The sequence below is a fragment of the Ictidomys tridecemlineatus genome, chromosome 1 (assembly GCF_052094955.1).
Source record: "Ictidomys tridecemlineatus isolate mIctTri1 chromosome 1, mIctTri1.hap1, whole genome shotgun sequence".
Classification (NCBI taxonomy): domain Eukaryota; kingdom Metazoa; phylum Chordata; class Mammalia; order Rodentia; family Sciuridae; genus Ictidomys; species Ictidomys tridecemlineatus.
This window is the reverse complement of record NC_135477.1, coordinates 30,017,516-30,039,721: the sequence shown is the minus strand read 5'-3', so window position 1 is coordinate 30,039,721 and position 22,206 is coordinate 30,017,516. Positions and strand designations below refer to the sequence as shown.

The following is a 22,206-nucleotide window of genomic DNA, read 5'->3' as shown; positions in this document are numbered from 1 at the left end:
TAGATCCTCTATAATTCTCTACTTATTTTTTAGTCAATTTGATGCTAACCTACTTGATGAAAGTGAAGTAAATCTCCTGCTGCTGGTATTTCTGTCAATTTCCCCTTGGATACCCAAGGCTTGTTTTATGACTCTTAATGCTATGTGATTTAGTGCATAAATATTTGTGACACATATTCTCACCATAACTTGTACCCTTCCTTATTATAAAGTGTCACTTTTTTTTTTTAACACTTTCTAACTTCAAAAACAACAACAGGGCTGGGAATGTAGCTCAGTGAGAGATCTTGCTTAGCATGGGCGAGACCCTGGGTTCAATCCCCAGCACCACAAAATAAATAAATGCATAATAAAAACAAAAACCCAAACAAGAAAAGCCTCATCTATAATCACAATCATGATACCAACTTCCCTTTGCTAGTGTTTGTCTGTACACCTCCTTTCTTTTGTTTTTAAACCTCTCTGGGTTATGGACCCTGCTCATGATCCTAAGCTTATATGTAGAGCATGCAGTTCAATTTTGATTTTTGACCTTAAATGGGAACCTTTCTTTTTCAGTAGAGAGTACCTCACACATTTATCAGCATAACAGACATCTTTTTTTCATAATTTAGTCATTTTCTTGTGTGTAATGTTTCTGTAGGAAGTGCGTAAGGCTATGCAGAATTTTGCATCTATGTACATTCATTCTTGAGAAAGGACAGCTTTTTCCAGCTATCGGCTTCTCAGTGGGATCAGAGGTTAAGAGCCACTGGCCTAACCTTTTCTCCATATAAAAACACAATGGGACCCCCTAAGAGTAGGTCTTCCTGGAGTCACTCTGGACCTATCTGCTTTGTAAATGGATTGCAATTTCACTGAGGGCAAGGAGAGCTTCCAGCAAACCCTCAACACCTATAAATCACCACCCTAGTGTTACAGAGGAATTCAAGACTCATGCACCTTTAATTCTGCTAAGAGGGTCTTGCTTCTGTGTACTCACCCACAGTTCCTGTAACTGAAAACAATAAAGCTTTCCTCGTCCGTCCTCTCTATGAAGGTCACACAGGTGTGCTTTTCCCAGTGTCTCATGGCCTGCTTAAAAATGGCCCTCTGGCTGCCTGGAACGACAGGGCAAGGGCTGATCACTTCATACCCGGGGTCATGCCTTCCTTAAACATGCTGGCCTAAGCCTGCTCTGATGATCAAAGAAAACAGACCTGCTAATAATATCGTAATGTTTGCTTGAAATGTAATAAGAGCGGATTTTAAATGTTCTCACACATATACCCCAAATGGTAACTTCGGGTGGTGATGGATGTGTTAATTAATTTAATTGTGGTGATTATTACATAATGGAATCATGTATCAAATTACCACTTTGAACACCTTGAATATATATAATTTTATCAATTAAATAAATATCTTTCAGCTTTTCAAAAAGCTTTCAAAAAACATAGGGATTTGGGAAGTACAAAGAGGGCTGAGGCTAGGAGTTAGAGTGTGAGAGGGGTACAAATAAGTAAATTAAATTAAATTAAAACATAAAAAACTGCAATAAACTCCTGCCATAGTCTAGAAGATGTGGGGCACCTTGTCATATTATCCCCCAAAACACAGACACAGAATAACAGCTGTCCACTCTTCTTGACATCTTGACATTTTCAGTTCAATTTGTGGATGGCTAAATTACTCATCAAAATAGCAATCCTATGTATTAAAGAACAACAAAATCCTAATATTTACCATTAGTTCATTCTGATGAAGGTAATATAATCTGTGGTCAGATGAACACAGAAGGTAATATGATCTATGGTCAGAACACAATTAAGATACCAAAAACAATAGCAGCCATTCATAATCCTACTTTTCGGTTCCTTAGGCATATATAGTTTTCTGCTTTAGAACTGGGGGCTTCCCAAGGGCAGGACAAAGTCCTAGTCATCTCTTTACTGAAGCACTTAATGATGCATCTGGCTCTAGGAAGTGTGGGTAATGCCACCAAGAAGAGACAAAGGGGCAGCTCCATGCTCCTTCCAGGCTCCAGGGGACCACTCTCCAGGTCTGTGTCGTTCTTTCACCAACTTGCTCATCTGTGGTTCTCAGTGGCCATGGCAGGTCATCAGGACACCTTCTTTTATCAAATACCTCTTATAGTAGAAGTCACAGAGCCACAGGGATCTGAAGGACTCATAAAGGGCACTGAGAACCTGGGGGCTCACTCTGTGGCTTTCACTGAGGTGTTCGACTCTGGCTGTACTGGCCACAGGCCTGCCATGGACAGATTTTGCCTCTTCTGGACCAGGCCCTGTCCTAGGTGCTGGAGATGTGGGAGAGAAAATAGGAAGGAAAAAAACCCCCAGCCCCCATAGAGCTCAGGCAGAGGCGAAAAGCAACCAGAAATAAGAAGGGAAGTCATTCTGGGTGATGGTAAGTGCCGGAAAGGTTCTAAACTGGGCTCTGGGACACCTGGTGGGGTCATGGGGAGGCAGAGGGACTTTCTGTGGGTGTGTGTCCCTTCATGTGAGACTTGACTGATTAGAAGCAGCCAGCCAGGCAAAGCTCTTGGCAAACAGAAGGGCAAGTGCCAGCCTCCATGTGCCAAGGTGGGCATGTTCTGGAACGGGAAGATGGCTGCTGAGGCCAGAGCAGAGGGACTAGGGAAAAGGAGGAGAAGGTAGAAGACCAGGAAGCGGGGGAGGCAGGCCACCAGGGGACAGCCTGGTAGGCCGTGATGGGTGGTTTCAGAGGCAGTGGGAAGCCAATGGGATGACTCACATATTCTAAAGACAATGATACTAACAGGAAATACTAATTACTACGTGCTACACCCAAGTCTAAGTGCTTTATCTATATTAATTTATTTGATTCTCAAAACATCTCTGTGGGATGGGAAACGTCAGTATTTGAACCCAGGGAGTCATGCCACATGGTGTCACCTCGACTGGCACCCCCTGCTTGTCCCGGAGAGCACTACTCTGATGGGTGTGGATAAGGGCCCACTACGTCCTGGTGCTCCTCTGGGCAGAGGATGACAGGCTACCATGTGCAGCCACTTGTGCTGCCCTTCGTGTCTGGGGGTGGGAGTTGGCTTGTCCTCACGTGCTTACCGTGCAAACCCCATCTGTCCTTCGGGACCAGGGTGATTTGTCCCTACCTAATCCTTGGGAACAAGGACCACTTTGAGGATATAGCCCCCCCGCCAAGAGATTGTGGTTTTCCTGGGAACAAGGGAGCCTAGGCAGATTGGGACTGCTGTGGTCCTGGCATCCACTTTGTCCCACCCAAGTCCCTCCTGGAAGGATGCTCTCAACCCTGGGAGCCAGAGCACCCAGCCCCAAAGCAGCCTGATTTGGGGCTACTGACCAGTGAAGTTCCCTCCGATGACATAGGGGATGACGCCTCCAGGCCATATCCTCTCTGTTCTTGAAGTTGTGGCTCTTCGGACCCGGGCAGAGAAGGTCTTGGCTGTGGTATCCAAGGTCCCAGTGCTGTGCAGAAGCATGATGTCCTCCTTGCCATCTACAAGACAGTCAGAGCACCATGTACTTTGCCCTCTGATTCCTCTTGTGCATTACCTTAAGATTGCATGAACCACGAAGCCACAGAGGGGCATTAAAACCTGCATACTAGGGTGGGGGGTGCATTTCAACATGCAGGGCTTCGTCCTGGGTGGTGGCATTCCAATGAGAGGAAGAGGAAGTATAGTAATGGACCAGCCTCTAATGGGAGAGGGTCTGGCTTGTTTGAGATATTGAAAGGTGCCCCCTGGAGCCACAGACTAGATCCCTCTGTGTGAGGCCAGATTGGGGTGAACTTTCTTTTCAAAGCATGAACTTTTGGGGGAGCAAGCTGGGTCAATCCTTTGCCTTGACTCAAGATAGTCAGTGTTGCAAATATTGAAATAATTTGTCCAGTACAGCAAAGAAAGTGCACCAGAGTGTGATGCTGCAAAAATAAATTATTTGTAAGATAAACCCCTGGAAAAAACAGAGCCTCATAAAACCTCCCAGCTCTCCCCAGTGTCTGGTCACATCTGGACCCGTAAGAGAAGAATGTAGGAAACAAACAGAGGTTTGATTTAGGTTCTGAGTCCAAGCATTAGACTTCTGGAAATAGCAGAGGTGGACAGGTGGAATAGAATGTGTAAGCTTGGGGCCGCCGCATACCTAAATCCACACTTGTGTTATTCATCATTCAGATAATTTGTGGTTTTGTAAAAACAAAAGGCCTGCTTGCCTGGAATCCCTCATCGGTCTCACCTGGGGCATTTTTGCTTTCGTTTTTATCTCCACCCCCTAAAAATCAGGGGTTTTTTTCTTTTCATTTTTTTTTTTACTTCATCAATTTTATTTATTATTTCCTTTTCTTTTCATTTTTTTATTCTGATGTTTCCTTTCTAGCTTCTTTTTTCTTTCTTTCTTTCTTTTTTAAACTGAGATATTGCAGGGGATGTAGCTCACTTGGTAGAGTGCTTACCTTGCATGCACAAGATCCTGGGCTCAATCCCCCCTCCACCCGGCCGCGCCCCCCCAAAAAAAGCAGCAAGAAAAAAAAATTGAGATATAATTCACAATCATAATATTCACCCTTTTATAATGTACAATTCAGTGATTTTTAGTATATTCACAAAGTTGTGCAACCATCACCACTCTCAAGTTGTACAATGTTCTCATCACTCCAAAGAAATCCCTGTATCTGTTCAGTCTCTCCCTACAGCTCCCTTTCCAGACCTTGGCAGCCAGTGGTCTCCTTTGTTTCTCTGGATGTGTCTATCATAAATGCAATCATGCCCCAGGTGCCTTTTGTGTCTAGCTCCTTTCAGTTGGTACGTTTTTCAGGTTCATCCATGTTATAACATGAATCAGTTCTTCATTTTATTTTATGGTTAAATAATATTCCATTGTATGGATATGCCACATTTTTTTATCCATTCTTCTGTTGATGGACATTTGAATTGTTTCCCCTTTTTGGCTATTATGAACAACACTGTGAAAAGCATTCACATGCACTTTTTTTTGGACTAACTTTTCTATTCTGTTGCAAATATGCCTAGGCATGAACTTGCTGAGTCCTAGGCAACTCTATTTAACCTTTTGTGGAACTACCAGATTTTCCACAGCAGCCGCACTGTTTCAAATCCTCGAAGCAATGCACCAGGGTTCCTTGTTAACACTTGGTATTGTTAGTCTTTTTTTTATTATAGTCATCCTAATGTGTGCGATATGCCATGTCATTGTAGTTTTCATTTGTATTTCCCTGATGACAAATGACGTTGAACATCTCAGATATGTTTATTGGTTATTTGTATATCTAGTCAAATACTTTGTGCACACCTTAACTGTTTTCTTTCTCATTATATTACAATAATTATTCTTTTTATTTGCTTGCTTTTCTGGTACTGGGGCTCAAACCTGGGACTTTGAGCGTGCTAGGCAAGCTTTCCACCCCTGAATTGCATACCTAGCCTTAATTACTTGTAATATGTTAGGCATCCCAAATCTTTAAATACATGAATTCTAAATATTTTCTCCCATCCTTTAGATTGCCTTATCACTCTTTATGTTAGCATCATTTGAAGTATAAAAGTTGTAAACTTTGATGAGGTCTAATCTATCTATTTTTTTCTCTTGTTTATGCCTTTGCTATCATATCCAAGAAACCATAGCTTAATCCAAGGTCACAAAGACTTTTACCTATGTTTTCTTTTAAGAGTTCTAGAGTTTTAGCTTTTATATATAGGTCTTTGATCCATTTTTAGTTAATTTTTATATATGGTATGAAGTAGGGGTCCAACCTTATTCCTTTGCATGTGGATACCAAGTTATTCTGGAGCTATTTTTGGAAAAGACTAGTTTTCCCCCATGGAATTGTTTTGGCAAACCTGTCAAATATGAATACTTAGCACATAAGTTTTCAACCTTTCATATATATATATATATATATATATATATATATATATATGTGAATATATATATATATACACACACACATATAAACATACATACATACATATATATTTATATATACCTTTATTTTATTTATTTATATGTGGTGCTGAGGATCGAACTCAGGGCCTCACACTTGCCAGATGAGTGCTCCAGCATTGAGACACAACCCAGACCTCTTATTTTCTAATATTAACATTTTTTTAAGACTTCAATTTCTCTCTTTCTCTTTACCTACATCCCGCATTTGACGTGTACTTTTTCAATGTTAGGTACTAATACATTCTATAAGTTCCATTTAGACTTTCTTCTTTGACCCTTGAGTTATTTAGCAGTGTGATTTTTAAAAATTTTTAAATTTGTTCTAATTAGTTATACATGACAGTAGAATGCATTTTGATGCATCATACACAAATGGAGCACAAATTCTCATTCCTCTGGCTGAACATGGTGCAGTCACACCAGTTGTGTAATCACACATGTACACAGGGTAATAATGTCCATGTCATTCCATCGTCCTTCCCACCCCACACCCCCCCCAATCCAAAGTTCCTCCATTCTTTCCTACCCTGCCCCCATTATGGATCAGCATTTACTTATCAGAGAAATCATTTGGCCTTTGGTTTTTTGGATTTGGTTTATTTCACTTAGCATGATATACTCCAGCTCCATTCATTTACCTGCAAATGCCATAATTCATTCTTCTTAGGCTGAGTAATTAATATTCCGTTGTGTATATGTACCACATTTTCTTTATCCATTCAGTGTGTGATTCTTAATGTCTAAATATTTGTCTCTGTGTGTCATTGATTTCTAACACTGCATTGTGTTCCAAGGACCTGTTGTCCAAGACAGAAGTCAACATTTTTTTTTTTTCTACAAGAGGTCAGATAGTAAGTATTTTAAGATTTGTGGATTATATATTCTCTGTTGCAAATGCTCAACTGTGCCATTATGGTACAAAAGCAGTCAAAGACAATATGGAAGTGAATGTGGTAATTGTGTTTAAGCAATCTAGAGCAAAAATGCACCCCTGAACTCTCAAAAGAGCATTATGTTATAAAATCTGAGTGAGCCTGAGCCCTGAATCTCAGCTTTCTGCTGCATCATGTGACCACTCCCTCTCATTACAAATACTTAGAGCAATTAAAAAGAAGTCACACAGCTATACTTTTAAGATTACAATGTTTAATGTTTACCAAGTTAAATTTCTGCCAGCTAGCAGGATAACAGATGAGTTACTGGGACCTAGCCACATGGAAGGGAATGTTTACTGAGCTATCCCAACTACACTACAAGCCAGACAACTTCCGGCATTTCCCACTTTTGTACTTTCTTCATTTCCACCTTTGCCCAAGTCATCTGGTTTTCACGGACTACCACTGTGTGGCCAGTGATGGCATGCTCTCCTGAGAGTGAGAGCAGAGAATCCTCAACGGACACATTGCCGCACCATCTCTGTCAGCAGTCACATTGTCCAGGTCTCTGACGTGCCTTTCTTCATCCGTTGGCCCACCATGTTGTTTGGACTGAGGATTAAAGGGAGGACCTGCACTTGTACAGCCTTCTGTATTATCTCTCAATTGATGGACATGGAATCCGTGCTGCCCTTCAGCCAATCCTGTAATGCGTCCCGATACTAAAACTTTGTTTGCCTTCTGCTTGAGGTGGATAGTGCCCTGCACTGGGCCATTGCCCTTCAGCATGCACACGGCCTTCATTGCCATAATTTGCTGGAGGAGTGCACCAGTCTGACCCCAAGCATTGCTAAGGTAGCTGTGACAATGTCACAGGAGATGCTGGCACCAGATCATTCCTTCTCATACATGCTTTGGTCATTGTTTTGCCATGGGGTCCTCACCAGAATTGAGCACCATGCTCTTCAATATCCAGAACTCTGAACTAAATCTTTTTTTCTTTAAAAGCTGCCTGCCTCAGGTATCTCCTTATAGTGATAAAAATGTACTAACAACAGCTACTGAGAAAAATTCTTTAGATAACCTCCAGGCCTAAGGTGAATTGTTGTTTTCTCCTTTGTTCTTCATTTTTGCTCTAGATTGCTTAAAACTATGTTGGCTAAGTAATACAAGTTTAGGATTGTTAAATGTTCCAAATAAACTATTTGTTTTATCATTACTGACCCTCTTTATAATGATAATAATAATGTTCACCTACACGAAAGATTATTTTGTATGCTACTAATGTTACCATATTAGTTTTTTCCACTATCGTTTGCCTCATATGGCATTTTCCCATCCATTTATTTTCAATCTTTTTGTGTAATTTTGTCTTTTCTAGTCAGACAACAGGTGTCATTCTGTAAATGAATTATACTTTCCACAACGAACAATAGAACTTTGCAATGATCAGAATGGATTCTTGTAAAATGAAATTTTTATAGAGATAGACTGCAGATTCACACACAGATATAAGACATAAAAGAGAGAGATTTTGTATATGCTTTTCTCAGTTTCCCCTAATGGTAACATTTATAAAACTATGGTCCAATATCAACTAGGATATGCATATTGACACAACCCACTGATTTCATTCAGATTTCTCCATTGTTACTTGTGTGTGTGTGTGTGTTCGTGCGCACGCATAGTTCTACACAATGTTATCATACATGGACTTTGTATCTACTACTATATTCACGACACAGAACAGGAACAGTTCTATCACCAAAGATTCTTAATGTTGCTATTTTATAATCACATCCACCTCCCTCCCTCCTTCCACCTACCCATTGTTAAATCCTGGCAACTAGTCTGCCCCATTTCTAAAATTCTCTCATTCAAAAACGTATACGTGGAATCATGTGGTATATAACCTTTGGGGACTGGTTTTTACCACTCAGCATAATTCCTTGGAAAGTCATCCAGGATGTGTTTATGAAGTTTCTTTTGTTTCTGAGTAGCTGTACTTAGAATGCATGGACCACAGTTTTGTTTAATCATTCAACTACTGAAAGACATCTGGGTTGTTTCTTGCTATTACAGATAAAGCTCCTGTGAATACTCATACTTCTCCATTTATCTAGATCTTCCTTGATTTCTTTTGTCAGCATTTGTAAATTTTCATCATACAAATCCTATTTTTTGGTAAATGTATATCTAAGTATCTCATTTTCTTTGGAGTGACTGTAAAGGATTTTGGTTTTAAAATTTTTGCTTTTGCATATTTGTTGTTTGGTGGTCTTGTATTCTGCCATCTTGCTAAGTTCACTTACTTGTTCTAGGAGTTTTTTATTTTGTTTTCTTGTAGATTCCTTGGGTTCTTCTACATAGACAAACATCATTTATAAATATAGACCAACATTTTAACTCTTCCTTTCCAATTTGTATGCCTTTTATTTGTTTTCTTGCTTTATTGCAGTGTCTAGAACTTCCAGAACTATGTTGAATAAGAGTGTCAAGAGCAGGCATCCTTGTCTTGTTCTGGATTTCAGTAAGGAAAGCATTGAGTGTTTTACAATTAAGTATGACACAAACTCTAGGTTCTTCTGTAGAGAGTTTATATCAAGTTAAGATAAATTCTTTCTGTTCTTAACTTGCTGACATTTAATCCTGAATAAGTGTTAGATTTTGTTAAATGTTTTTTTCTGTATCAAATTGATTTGAGATCACCAGATTGTTCTTTTTTAGCTTGTTGATACAGTGGGCTATATACATAAATATTGATTTTCAAATGTTAAAACAGCCTTGCATTCCTGGAATAAATCCCACTTGGTTACGGTATGTAATTCTTTTTATACATTACTGGATTTGATTTGCAAATATTTTATTTAGGATTTCTGCATGTAAGCTTAACTAGGTTTAGGTGGGGCTCTTTTAAACAGTAAATATCCAGAGTGTATTTCCTGAGATTATTTTAGCAAGTGAATTCCATTATGTATTTTATAAGTTATATGCCTGGATATTTGCCTTCCTTTCATTTTGTGCTTTCTTTTTTCCTTTTATCTGTTTCCCCCTTTTTTCTTCTTTCCTGTTTTTCTACTGGATTTGTATATTTTATAGACTTCCTTTTTACTTCTATTGTTCCCTTTATGTTTTACATAGCATTGCCTTTGATTTTTAACTTCATATTTGATTTAACAAAGTATAAAGAATTAGTAGACAAGAAGATGAATCAGAAGAAACCAGAGGCCTCTGTTTCATTTTGAAAAACAAAAGGGTCTTAAAGACACAGAAAACTCCAATTTTTCGTTTTATTGGTTACTTGCTTTCAAGCTCCAAAATCAGTCTCTATTATCAAGGCCTGGTTTGTGTGTCTGCAATATAGATGTATAGCTATCTTCAAATCCACCCATTTCCTTGCTCACTGCTACTTCCTCCATCCCATTTCTCCTACCTGGAAATGTCTCTTTTAATATTCTTTCATGGTGAGAGTGTATTCCAGTGCCTGTGACCCTCATCATTGCCAGTGGGAACTGTATTTTTAGTTTAATGGTCATTTTATTTCCCATTATGTCTCATCTTTTCTTGGTTTCCTTCTTTTGCCCTTTGTCTTTGGTGTTCCTTGGCATCACTACAATTGTCTATATATAGGTAGATTTATCTTACTTCTCTATTTGGGATTCAGTACCATTCTGAAAATTTCACATCTTCAATTCTGGAAAATTCTAATTCATCGTGGGTTTTATTTGGCCTTTCCCCCAGTCTCTGCACAAGCATTTATTTGATGTGCATCTCCGTCTCTACTTCCTGCCTCACCTGGGATAAAAGCCACATCTTCTGGATCTCTATAGACATAACATTGGCCATTAAAACAGCAGTCCCTGGCTCCTCATATTCCAGTCCAGTTTCTATGTCCTCTGCATAGTTTCACAACCATCTGAAGCTCAGTTCTATGAGGCTAACTTTCCTATTATCTTCTCATCATGGCCATTTACTGGTTTTTTCTCCCTCTTAAACTTCACTTCATATTTTTGATTTGGGGTAGTAGAAAAGTTTGTTTGTTCCCCGAGCCCCCCACCCAACATTTCTATGCTGGTGTAAGAGGTACCTAGTTTAATTGGTCATATTTCCCAGCACAGAAAGTTGATATGGGATATATTTTTAAACCTGAAATTAATTATTTAACTGCTAGAATTTCTAGAACAGAAGTCATACACTTGCAGTCTTGGGATCAACCCAACCCACAGATGTGTTTTGTTTGGCCTAGACACTCTGGCCCACACTATGTTTTTTTTTTTAAATCTCACTTTGGAAGCCAACGTTTTAAAATCAAGGGATTTCACATAACAATCCAGATTTCCTAGTTTTACTTTAAAAACGGAAAGACTGGCAGCAGTGAGTCCATCTTCCACCATAGGACAACCCACTGGAGTAAAGGAGCACCTGTTCCCGGTAATCAGGGGACGGGGACTTGTTTTCCTGTTTGCCAGAACCCCTCTCCCTGTTTCATGCTGCCCCATTCAGCCCACTTCCCCCAACTGCCTGGCCCTATGCATATTCCAATTTGCTATCCCAGCCCTAGAAGCCAGTGCATCAAGGTTTCCAGTGTGAATTGTTCCAGTAGGAATGGAAGTTCCATGAGAGCATGAGCCGTGATGGGCTTGTTCACCCTCCATGATCCAGACCCCGCACCGTGCCTGGCTGGTGCTAAGCATCCAGGATATTTGTATTTTGAATGAATGAAAGAATGGATGAGCCATTCTAAAAATAAACAGCCCAACAGTCCAAACAATTCTGTGGCGGAAACCTCTCCGCAATGTTGGCAAGGCTGAAGCCCTTAATGTTTACATCCTGAGAATCATCATGTCTTAAGTAATCACAGGCAGCGATGTAGCAAGTGGAAGTTTGTTATCCGTTTCCCATATGGTTTTCAACAAGTCTCTTAATTTTCCTCTGCTGCCAATTCTTCTCTGGGCAAAAATATTTCTCTATTCGAGGGAATAACACACCAAGACATCCCAGGCCGCTCGGACAAGCTGTGCTACATACACATGTGACCCAGTATTGTAAGGGCTGATTTTATGCGGCCGAGTCAGCATGGGAAAATCTTAAGTGCACCTGGAAAGAGACTGGGGTGTAATTTCCAGAGATGGGTTATTGAATGACAGCTTCCCCTTCGGTCCAGTGAGAAATTTAATTTGCTGAGGACTCAACACAGGAAGCATTTGCCGATTAAAAATATGTCTAAACAGATGTTCTGCTTAGCCTGGAAGGAGGATCTTAATGCAACTGTCATTATTGGATTTTCTTGGATTACTACTATCTGGAATTGGAGTCCAAATAGAAGGATGTAATTATTTATTATGGCCAAGAGTCCTGCATTTGAAGAGGAGCTCAGGGGCGTCTGAAAGGATTTAACACGCTGGGGGTGGAGGAGGGAGGGGGATAAAGCCCATTTAAATTCTCTGGCTCTGGGAGGGGCCCTTTCCTCTCTGACAGAGCAAAACGGCATAACTGTTCAGTGTTCCATTTCCGGCTGAAGGCACAGCCATGTCATAAACAGAACCATGCCTGGTCCGGCATTCTCAAGCAAGCAACTACAATCTTCAGATTAAGCAGAGGGTCACTCCTACAGTGGAAGTATACATCTGACTGTCCAGCCATCTGCAAAATCCTCACCCCATGACGGATGGATGAATCCACGCCTTACCTGCCCCAATCCTGAAAAACTCAAGAGCAGCCCCTTGGTAAAAAGGGAGATAGTAGATTATCCTACACAAGGGTTCTCAACCTGGCTGCACAGCTAGAGTCAGATAGAAGCTTTTTAAAATGCTGGTGTGGTCCTCTGCCCAAGGATTGCGACTCAACAGGCCAATCTTAGAGTAAAGGTATCTGCAGTTTTTAAATCTCCCCACTGTTGACCAAGCTCAGTGAAGTCTGGGAACCACTGATAGGGCTCAAAGGTTAAGACGAAGGTATTTGGGAGCAAGGAAACTTAAGCTCAAGAAAAGTGCTGCCATTTGCTACCTGTGTGGCTTTGAATAAACCACTTCCCCTTCTGAGCCTGACTTCCAGTGAGCATTGAGCTGGCCAAAGGACATCGAACACCTGCGGTGAGGAGGGGCTTGGTGTGAACCACAGTGATTACTATGAAGGCCTGGGTTGGGGACAGGTTAAAATGTGGGCCTGAAGCTAGTCGGGCTTGGTGATTACACCCAAATGCACTGCCACAGGTGACATGCAGGAGCATTTTGCACCCAAGTTTGTGGGCCCCTTGTTCCTCGGTGCAACCAGATTCCATTATTCTTTACTGCAATATAAAGGCCTGAGGGCCTACGACTGAAGGGAAAGTTCCATTCTCTTTTATGAATATGATTCTAGAAATACAGTTCTGTCCAGTCACAGTTCCACTGTGGAGCAGTGACAGACTCCATTTCATCCATCTCATTCTCGGCCACCGAAAGCTAAGCTCCCATCTCTAAGGGAAGGGGCTTCTCTGACCAAAGCTTCTGCCGGGGGTGCTGAGAGAGCTTGCTGTTCAGCAGTTCATACACACACACACACACACACACACACACACCCAATGCCGCAGGCACAAATCCCCACCGTCAGGGCTGAAGGGAGCCACATAATGCCAGGAAATAAACCTGCGGCTGAAACCAGCGGCCCGGACGCTTCCCCCAGAGCCTTTCTCCTGCTTGGGCGGTCTCTTGTTCTCGGGGAGCGGAAGGGGGGTAGGTTGCAATTAAAGAGGAATCTGAGATTGGCACACTTATCTATCATTCAAGCAAAAACAAGAGGCACACCAGGCTGGTGCCCAACATTGTCCTGAAGGGACGGGATGGGAAGGATCGGCCCGTCCTCACCTCACCTTTGGAGTCTCCTTCCTCCTCTGGATTGCCCTGGATGCCTAGAGACCTGCTTGTCTGCCCCTGTAATGCAGAGTAGAGACTGGCCTGTCCTTGACATCACTAACCTCTCTGAACAAACCAAGATCATCTGAGGGGCTGCAGACTATGGACTCAGCCAGTTTCAGAGGTATATGTGTAGAGAGGGCAGCGTGGTCCTCACCCTCCTTAGAAAGCCCAAGACCTTTTATTGCAGTGCGGGTCCCGTGTGCAGCCCAACTAGAGGCAGAATTTCAATGGGCTGCAGCAGACTTGTTCCTTCCTGTCCTCTGTAATTGTGTTTCTGTGCAGCTGTGGAACAGCTGTGGAATCCCAGTCCAGAGGTAAATGATGCACTCTCAATGTTGGATAATATAATTCTTGGAAGTGGAGGTGGGGAGGAAAAAGTGGAAGAGCTACCTTCATGGGCACCTTTTAAGTTCCAGACACCTGGCTATGCACTTGACATAAATATAATTTCTAATTCTCCCCGAGTTTCATATAAGGAGATGAATAACTTCATCAAAGCCATGGCTACTAAATGCGTGAGCTGGGATTCAAGCCCAAGGGTGTCTGACTCTCCCAGTTTATTATACCTGCAAAAACGGTAAGCATAAAAAACTAATAATTTCTATTGCTGGTGAGCAGATAAGATGCAGTGATAGTTTCCAGGTATGGCCCCCACAAGTCCCCTCATCCCGTGAGCTCACGCTGATTCTCGCATGCTGTGGAATCCATGTTGAATGTGGCAGAGGCAGCATGTTTGGAGTTCTGAATTCCAGGCCTTGGATGGTCTGCATCTTCTGCTTCCTCCCTCGAGGAAGCCAGTTGCCACGTTGTAGAACTTCTCAGTCTGGACAACTGAATGGGGAGAGGGCCCATGTGGAGGTACACTGGGGGACCAGGGGTGACTAAAGCTTTCCTGGACCTTCCAGCCCCATTCAGCTGCCAGATGAATGCCTTCAAATTAGTGACCCCAGGCAATGTCAGTCCAAGAGCTGCCCCACTGAGCCCCGTCAGCCCACAAAGTGATGAAAGATAACAAATCACCTTTTGAAGTCATCAAGTTTAAAGGTAGTTTTGCCCAATAGTCAATCATTCGGAGAAGAAAGAGAAAATGAAATAGGCAAATCCCAGAAATGCATATCCAAATTACTGGCAAACCCAGAAAAAGATGCTCAAAACCACCAACAGTCAGAGAAATATAAATTAAGTAACAATGAGCTGTTGTTCACTGGTTAAAAACACTGACAATACCTTGTACTAGTGAGGATCTGGGGAAAGGAGCACACTTATAAGTTGCTATGGAAATGTGAATTGTCACAGAGGTATATGTGTACAGAGGACTTGCAATCTAGCAACATTTCTTAAAAACATACGAAGTGTTAAAGGCTATCTGTGAGGGAATGTCAGGCATTGTTCATGGAGTCAGGAACCAAAAGTGAAGGGAATGCTAATTAAGAAGGGAATGATGGAACACAGTATGATCCATCAGTACCAGGAATATTTTGCAACTATTCCAAAGCATAAATTTAAGTTAAAACAAGTACCTTGGAGGGGTTTCCCATGAAGTATTGATGAGAAAAGCATGATGCATTTAAGAATATGTATCAAATTTTAAAACAATGACAAAGCCTATATCTGTATATATGCTTACGTCTGCTTACATATGTATATTTCTATATAAGTGCATATGTCAACATAGGTGCATGGTACACACAAAGTCATTAGCAGGCATTATCGGAGAGAGAGTAGAGGGTGGTAGGGGAAAAAGAAGATGAAGGGGGTACTAAATTAAAGGGAAAAGAACAAAAGGAAACACTAAGAAATAGTATATGATGACATCACCACATTTATGCATTTGTGGGAATGTGTGTGAAATTATATATACACGTGAATATGTATGAAAGTTAACATTAAAGCAAAAACATAAAGTAAAGCAAATAATTATTTCTATTTCATCCCTGTAGAGGCATCCTTGAAACAAAAGATTCTGGTATTTAAAAATCATTCCTGCCAGGTGGGGCACGCCTATAATCCCAGCAGCTCAGGAGGCTGAGGCAGGAGGATCAGGAGTTCAAAGCCAGTCTTAGCAATTTATTGAGGCCTAAGTAACTCAGTGATACCTGTCTCTAAATAAAATGCAAAAAGGGGCTGGAGATGTGGCTCAGTGGTTGAGTGCCCCTGGACTCACTCCCCAATACCAAAAAACAATTATTGTTTTGCTTTGCAGTTAGCTTGATATAGAAGAAATGCCATTGCTGACCATAAGCCGAATCCTGAAGGCCACAGCCAGAGGAGAGTCATGCAGGCTCTCTCCTCCACCCTCACTCTGAATGGGAAAGGCTTCTCCAAAATTGAGGTGCCTCCAGTGACCTCCAAGCTAGAAGCTCTCAGGACTGGTAGGCCACACTCATGTCTGAGCCTTGTGTGCAGAGAGGCCATGGGAGTATTTCCAGTCTGACAAGTGGTCCCTATCCACAAACAGCCTGCAACCTCACCCGTCCCCTCTCTAGGGGTTCTGGTCTAAGCCACCCCCCCATCTCCACCCCAGCTGTCCCTCTTCCTGGCCTCCCAGGACCTCTCATTCCCTGAGATGCCTGATTTCCCATGTCTTGTCATCTCTCAAGCCAGGGACTAGGGAAGTGTGGGACTGATTAACAGATATGAGTTCTTCTTTGGGAGTGATGAAAAAGTTCTAGAACTAGATAGATTGTGGGGATAGTCACACCACATTGTAAATGCCACTAAAGGGTACACTTTAAAATGGTCAATATGGTAAATTTGCAGTTATCTGTTTTTTTGCCATTAAAAAATATAAAAGGTACCCAAAGACCTGGTGGGGCCTCACATACATTACCCTTTCTAGCTTCCTGGCTGCTGGTATTCAAGGCGGTAGCATTTGGCCAGCTCTCAGATGGCTGCTCTTCAAGGCCACCTGTAAGAACAGAGAAAAGAAAGAGGAAGACACATCAGCCTTCTCTGCACCAGCTTCAGGAAGGAAGAGCCATCCCTGGTCATCAGCCGTGATTTGTTCCACCAAGGTTTACTGAGCACCCATCATGTGATGGGCACTATTCTAGATACTATAGCAAAAAAAGAGAACCTACTTTTTTTTATAAACACGTATATCATTCACAAATTAATCAATTAATCAATTAATCTTGATCAACTCAAGAGCACTCAGAATCAGATTTACAAAGAGGCAAGCCAGAAGTCCATTTTCTGACCCCTACCTCCATAAGAAAGGCCCAAAGCATGTACAACCAGAAGAAAGAGATGTTATTCTGCATTTATGTATCATCTGTCAAAATGTGTTCTACTTTCATATGTAACTAATTAGAACAAATAAAAAGGAAAGAAAGCCCAGAAGCAAGAGGAAGCTGTCTTGTCTGGGGTCTGCCCAGAAGGAATGTGGTGGCTGCTACCCTGGTGCTCTGGGTGTTCTCTAGGAATTCTGGTTTCCCTTGGGGGAGAGTAACCTGGAAGAAACTGCTGTTCACTATATAAATCAGATCCTGCGGGTCCTGCATCCACCAAGGTCAGTGAGGCTGGTGTGCGTTTGCCAGTGGCCACCATCCATACACCCGGTTCACATTCCTCTCCACCAGGACAATGTCAATCACCAAGTGCTTCCTAGTCCTACTGTGAGTGTCAGGTGCAGTTCCAGGTGTTGTGGGTCCAGCTGTGAAGAGGTATGTGCATTCTGAAGAGGAAGCTGGACAATAAGCAGGTGAGAAAACAGATGAAGAAAATAACTGCGGGTTCAGAAAGTGCTCTGAAGATCCAGTGCAGTGTGTGCCCAGGACGACTGCAGGAATCTTGTGTAAGGTGGCTGGAAAAGGCCTTCTGGAGAGGTGACCCTGGGATTGAAATCTGAGATAAGCAGGATCCGGCCTCGTGGAGATCTGGGCCAGAGCATCCTCAGGAGAAGGAAGGATGGAGAAAGAACCTGGATCCGGAGTGAGCTGGCCATGTGGAGGGGGGGAAGGCCCGAGAGGGAGGCAGGATCCACAGGGCCCTGCCAGTCATGCTGTGACCTTTGGTTTTATTCTCTTTGTCACAACCCTGTGGAAGTATTAAAACAGGAGAGGGAGGAGGGTGCATGTTTTTCTAAGATTGCTCTGGGGCAGGCAGGAGTGGAAGGCAGTATCAGTTAGGAGATTTGCCCTGGTCGGTGGGCAGACAGCACACTGTAGTAGAGGTGCCAGGCACATGCTGATCAGGAACCTAGCTGGGGGCAGAGCCAATAGCAGGGGCTGGAAGAGTGGATATAAGGGTGAGAGGAACCACCAATGACTGGCGGGCAGGGCACCAGGAAGCAGACTTGTGCCCAGAAGAGAGACAATTGCACAGATAAAACCACATAAAAGGTCTCAAAGGATAATCTATTTACAAGCATATATATATGCTTTACACACACACATTTCATTTGTTTAGAAACTTGGAGTCTATAAAGCATTTCCCCTGTATTTCCCTTTGATCCCCATTAGAACACTCTGTGGTAGGTGGGAGTGGAACCTCCATTTTACAGAGGAAAAGATACCCTAAGATGATTAGCCCAGAGTCACTCAGCCAATAAGGGTTGCTGAGGGGTCAGGACGCAGTGTCCTGGTCAGAAACCCCTTGATCTTCCCTGTGCCACAGCCCATGGGTGTTCAGCGCTACTCAGCCTAAAATCTAATCCCTGGGCCACGGGAGCCCACCGTGTGGCCCCCACACCAACTCCTGATGGACGCTTGACCAGCAGTCCCTTTCCCTCCCTCCCAGGACTCTGACCTAGCAGGGGCTGCAGCTGCGGGGCCTCCTGTCGAGAAAGGTCCCTGTAACGCCAGGCGGGGACAGGAGGCTCCACACTGCATCCTGCTCGTTCTGCTGCCTTTCTGGCCAACTCGGAATCCACTCACACACTCCCTGCAGCTGCCGGGGCCTCTGTTGCCAGCTCCCGGCCCTCGGGGGATTCTTCCAGTTGCGATATCATTTCCTCTCAGGCTAAAGGTCAGGGGAAATCCTGATGGTCTGAAATCCTTCACCAGCCAAGGAATGTGCCATCTGTGGAGGGAAGGCAAGCTGCAGCAGGGCTCCGGGTCCAGCTCGGCCTCCACTCTCTGAGCAACTGCAGACAAGAACTTGGGCCGTAGCATCTTTTCGTCTGTCAAATGGGCTGTTGCAAGGACCAAATGAGGTAATAGGTTTGTTTAGGCACTCGTTCATTCAACAAATATTTATCCAGCACCTGCTACATGCCAGACACTGTTTCTGCTGCTCAGGATACGACACTGCAGAAACTCTATCCTGACCTCATGGAAATTATATTCTGATGCAGGGTAGGGAAGAAAGCAATAAACAAATAGACAGCTAACTATTCAAGACAGCTGTTGATAAGTGCTATGAAGAAAATAAGTGAGGGCAAGGGGGACAGGGGTTTTCCATTTCAGGTAAGGTAGAAAAGCAGAAGTCTGGAAAGAACAGGGGAAAGACTGTGGCTATAGGGGAAGAGCATTCCAAACGGAGGGGCCAGCAGGTGCAAAGGCTGGGGCGGGAGTGTGCCTGGCAGTAGGGGGATGAGAGAGGGGTAGGCTGTGAGGTCAGTGGGCAGTGGGGGTTTGCGGGGCCAGCTCATGTGGGGCCTTCCCAGTCATTTTCAGGACTTGGACTTTTGAGTGATGTAGATAGGAGCCAGAGCACAGTGAAAGAGCTTTGTAATTTCACCTGCTTTGTATGTGACAGGGGTTATTAAAAGTGGACAAGGCCAGGCATGGTGGCACATGCCTGTTAATTCCAGTGGCTTCGGAGGCTGAGGCAGAAGGATTCAAAGCCAGTCTCAGCAATTTAGTGAGGCCCTAAGCAACTCAGCTAGACCCTGTCTCTAAATAAAATATTAAAAGGTAGGGGTAACCAAAAAAGAAAAAAGAAAAGATGGGCATGGTGTATTTGGTGTACATTACCCCAGCTACTCAGGAGGCTGAGGCAGGAGGATCACAAGTTCGAGGCTAGTCTAGGAAACTTAGTGAGAACCTGCCTCAAAATAAAAATTAGAAAAGGGCTATGGATGTGCTTAGTAATAGAACTCCCCCGGGTTCAATCCCCAGCACCAAAAGAAAGAAAAACAAAAAGGTGAGTAGAAGGGGATTGAAATAAGATTCCACACAGCAGTAGAAGTCCAGTACTGATGGTCAGCAATTTAGACTTCCTTGGTTCCTACAAAAGGAAAGATGGAGGACAGGGGGAGAGCATTAGCTGTGTCTGGGAGCAGTCTGGGCTCAAGGGGAGCCACAAGCTGTAATGGAGAGAGCCAGGGCTGGGAGGGACTAAGAGCTCAGCAGCAGACAGGGGAGAGGAGAAGATCCTGATTTACTTGGGTCTCTGGTGCTTGGGGTTGGAGTAGGTGCAGAAATCCTGGAAGTGGGGAAAACCAGGTGCCCTAAGTGCATGAGCCCATCATGTACTAAGTACCAGTCATGGTGCTGATCACGTGCTAAGAACAGCGCTAAGTACTTTCCTTGGAGTTTTCCAGTTCTAGCCTCATGGAGACCCACTAACACAGGGACCATTGACAGATGAGGGCCTCTGTGTGTGACTTGCCTGTTCTGAGGGTGCAGAGATGGTTAATACTGATAATGGCTAGAAGTGGGTGCTGTCTCATCTCACACCTGTGCTCCTTCCCCAGGAATGAGGACAAGCACAGGGGAGGCTCCTGATAGGGGCCATTTATTCCCAAGGGTCATAAGGCATTGCCCAGTGGGTCTATGGAAGACACCTAAAGACATGGTCGGGGTCATAGTAGTTAAGAACATAAATTCCCCCTCTGTCCTTATCCTCAATAGATGCAGGCTCCATCTTATTTTCCCCCCAGAAGGGCAGCAAACCTCAAGTTTCCAGTGTGGTCCAGTGGGATCTATTTGGAGTTCATGCTCTTCATCTCTTGCCACTTCCCACTCCCGTTGCAAGCTTGGCCACACGAAGCACCTGCAGTGACTGAATTTCTACTTTCATCTTCTTGTTCAGCTTTCTTAGCTACAAATACCTCTTCACCTGCCCAAATCCTACTGGTCCTTCAAGTCTCCATTCAGACACCACTTCTTCTGGGAAGCTGCCAGGCGCTCCTCCTCGGTCAGAGCCCTTATCCTCTGCCACTCCCATAGCTCCCTGGCTCATTCACATCCCTCAGCACAAGGTACTGGGATCTCCTTTGTAGTGTGCAGAATCCTGTGGGCTAGTTTTTAGCTTCTAGCATCTTGAAGGAAGAGGCCTGGCACATAGCAGGTACTCAGTAACAATCAATAGATGGGAGAATAAGAAAACAAAGGAGCCAGTTTTAAAAGAAGGACTAGAATTCCTAGCTCAGTTTTGCCATTAGAAACATTTGTCCTCATCAGCTTTTATGGAGAGGGGGAGGTAGCTATTCCTGGAACAATGGCTCTCAACCTTGGCTGCAATATTGAATGATCTAGGGAAAAAAAAATTGAAAAAAAAAATACTGAGATCTGGGCCAAACCCCCAGAGGCTCTTATTTAACTGGTTGGGACGGTGTCTGGCCACAGGAACTTTGAAAATCTTCCTGGGTGATCTTGAGGCGCAGGCAAGGTGGAGACGGGCCACTCAGAATCCTCATCTCATTTCCTTACAGCTGATCTCCCATCTCCAAAGCTCACCAGGAATGGAAGATGTGGAGTTGGAGACAGACGCATCAAACTCTAGGAAAAGCCATTCTCACCTCTAAATAGATGAAAAGTGTGCCTCTGTTTTCTGAAAAAGCTAGATAATGTGCAAGACAGGTGAGGCTTAGGCTGGGCCTGCAGCTGTAGGCACCACAGAACAAGGAAGAAGATAGACCCTGATGTAGACAATGACTGGGAGCAAAGTGGGCAGCATCCTGAGTATGGAGATATATTTTTCCTGGTGTATGATTGCAAGATAAAAAAAAAATTGAAATAAAAATAGCTCCCCATATTTGGTCTTTGCTTAATTACCTCTTCAGTGAGAGGATATGCAAAGACCTTGTAGATTTCATTAGTCACAGGGGTTTATTCAAACGCCTCCTTTGCATAAGAAACCCAGGCTTACAGCTGGTCTCTGGGAAAGAATGCCTTCCAGGCCTTGAAAAGAGAGCTCTGGCCTGTTCGGGCTCTCACTGAAACATAGCAGAGGTCAGCAGCCCGTGATGCATGGGGCCCTGCTGAAATGTTTCTATCCAGCATTTGCAATTCAATCCCACAGTTTCCTTTATGGAACAATTCACTAAATTCAGAGTTGTTCTTTTTTCTAATTCACCATATAATTCACCTCCCAAGTTCAATTAAGAAGCAATCTGTTAGCAACTTTGGGAGCAAGCTGCTTTTCTTTGGGAAAGCCCAATTTTCTTCCGCTCCCAACAAAAAGTGCCTTTAATTATATGCATCATATGATACATTGATGTACACACAACGCCCCTCCACCATAATTAATGAAATATTAACGATATCCATCCAAAGACATCTAGACAGAGAGAGGGCC

At 43.3% G+C, this 22,206-nt stretch overlaps 1 protein-coding gene and 1 pseudogene across 1 annotated transcript in view; both read right to left on the bottom strand.

Moving 5' to 3' along the window:
- The window catches only part of Tll2 (tolloid like 2), a 119,282-nt gene that overhangs the window by 45,267 nt on the left and 51,809 nt on the right, over positions 1–22,206 (bottom strand). The window contains exons 3-5 of the mRNA XM_005335281.4: positions 16,571–16,648; positions 3,346–3,501; positions 983–1,100 (exon numbers count right to left, since the gene is read on the bottom strand). Coding sequence (XP_005335338.2) covers positions 983–1,100; positions 3,346–3,501; positions 16,571–16,648 — 352 coding nt within the window. The remainder of the gene's footprint in view (positions 1–982; positions 1,101–3,345; positions 3,502–16,570; positions 16,649–22,206) is intronic.
- Positions 7,099–13,471, bottom strand: LOC144371435 (superoxide dismutase [Cu-Zn] pseudogene; annotated as a pseudogene).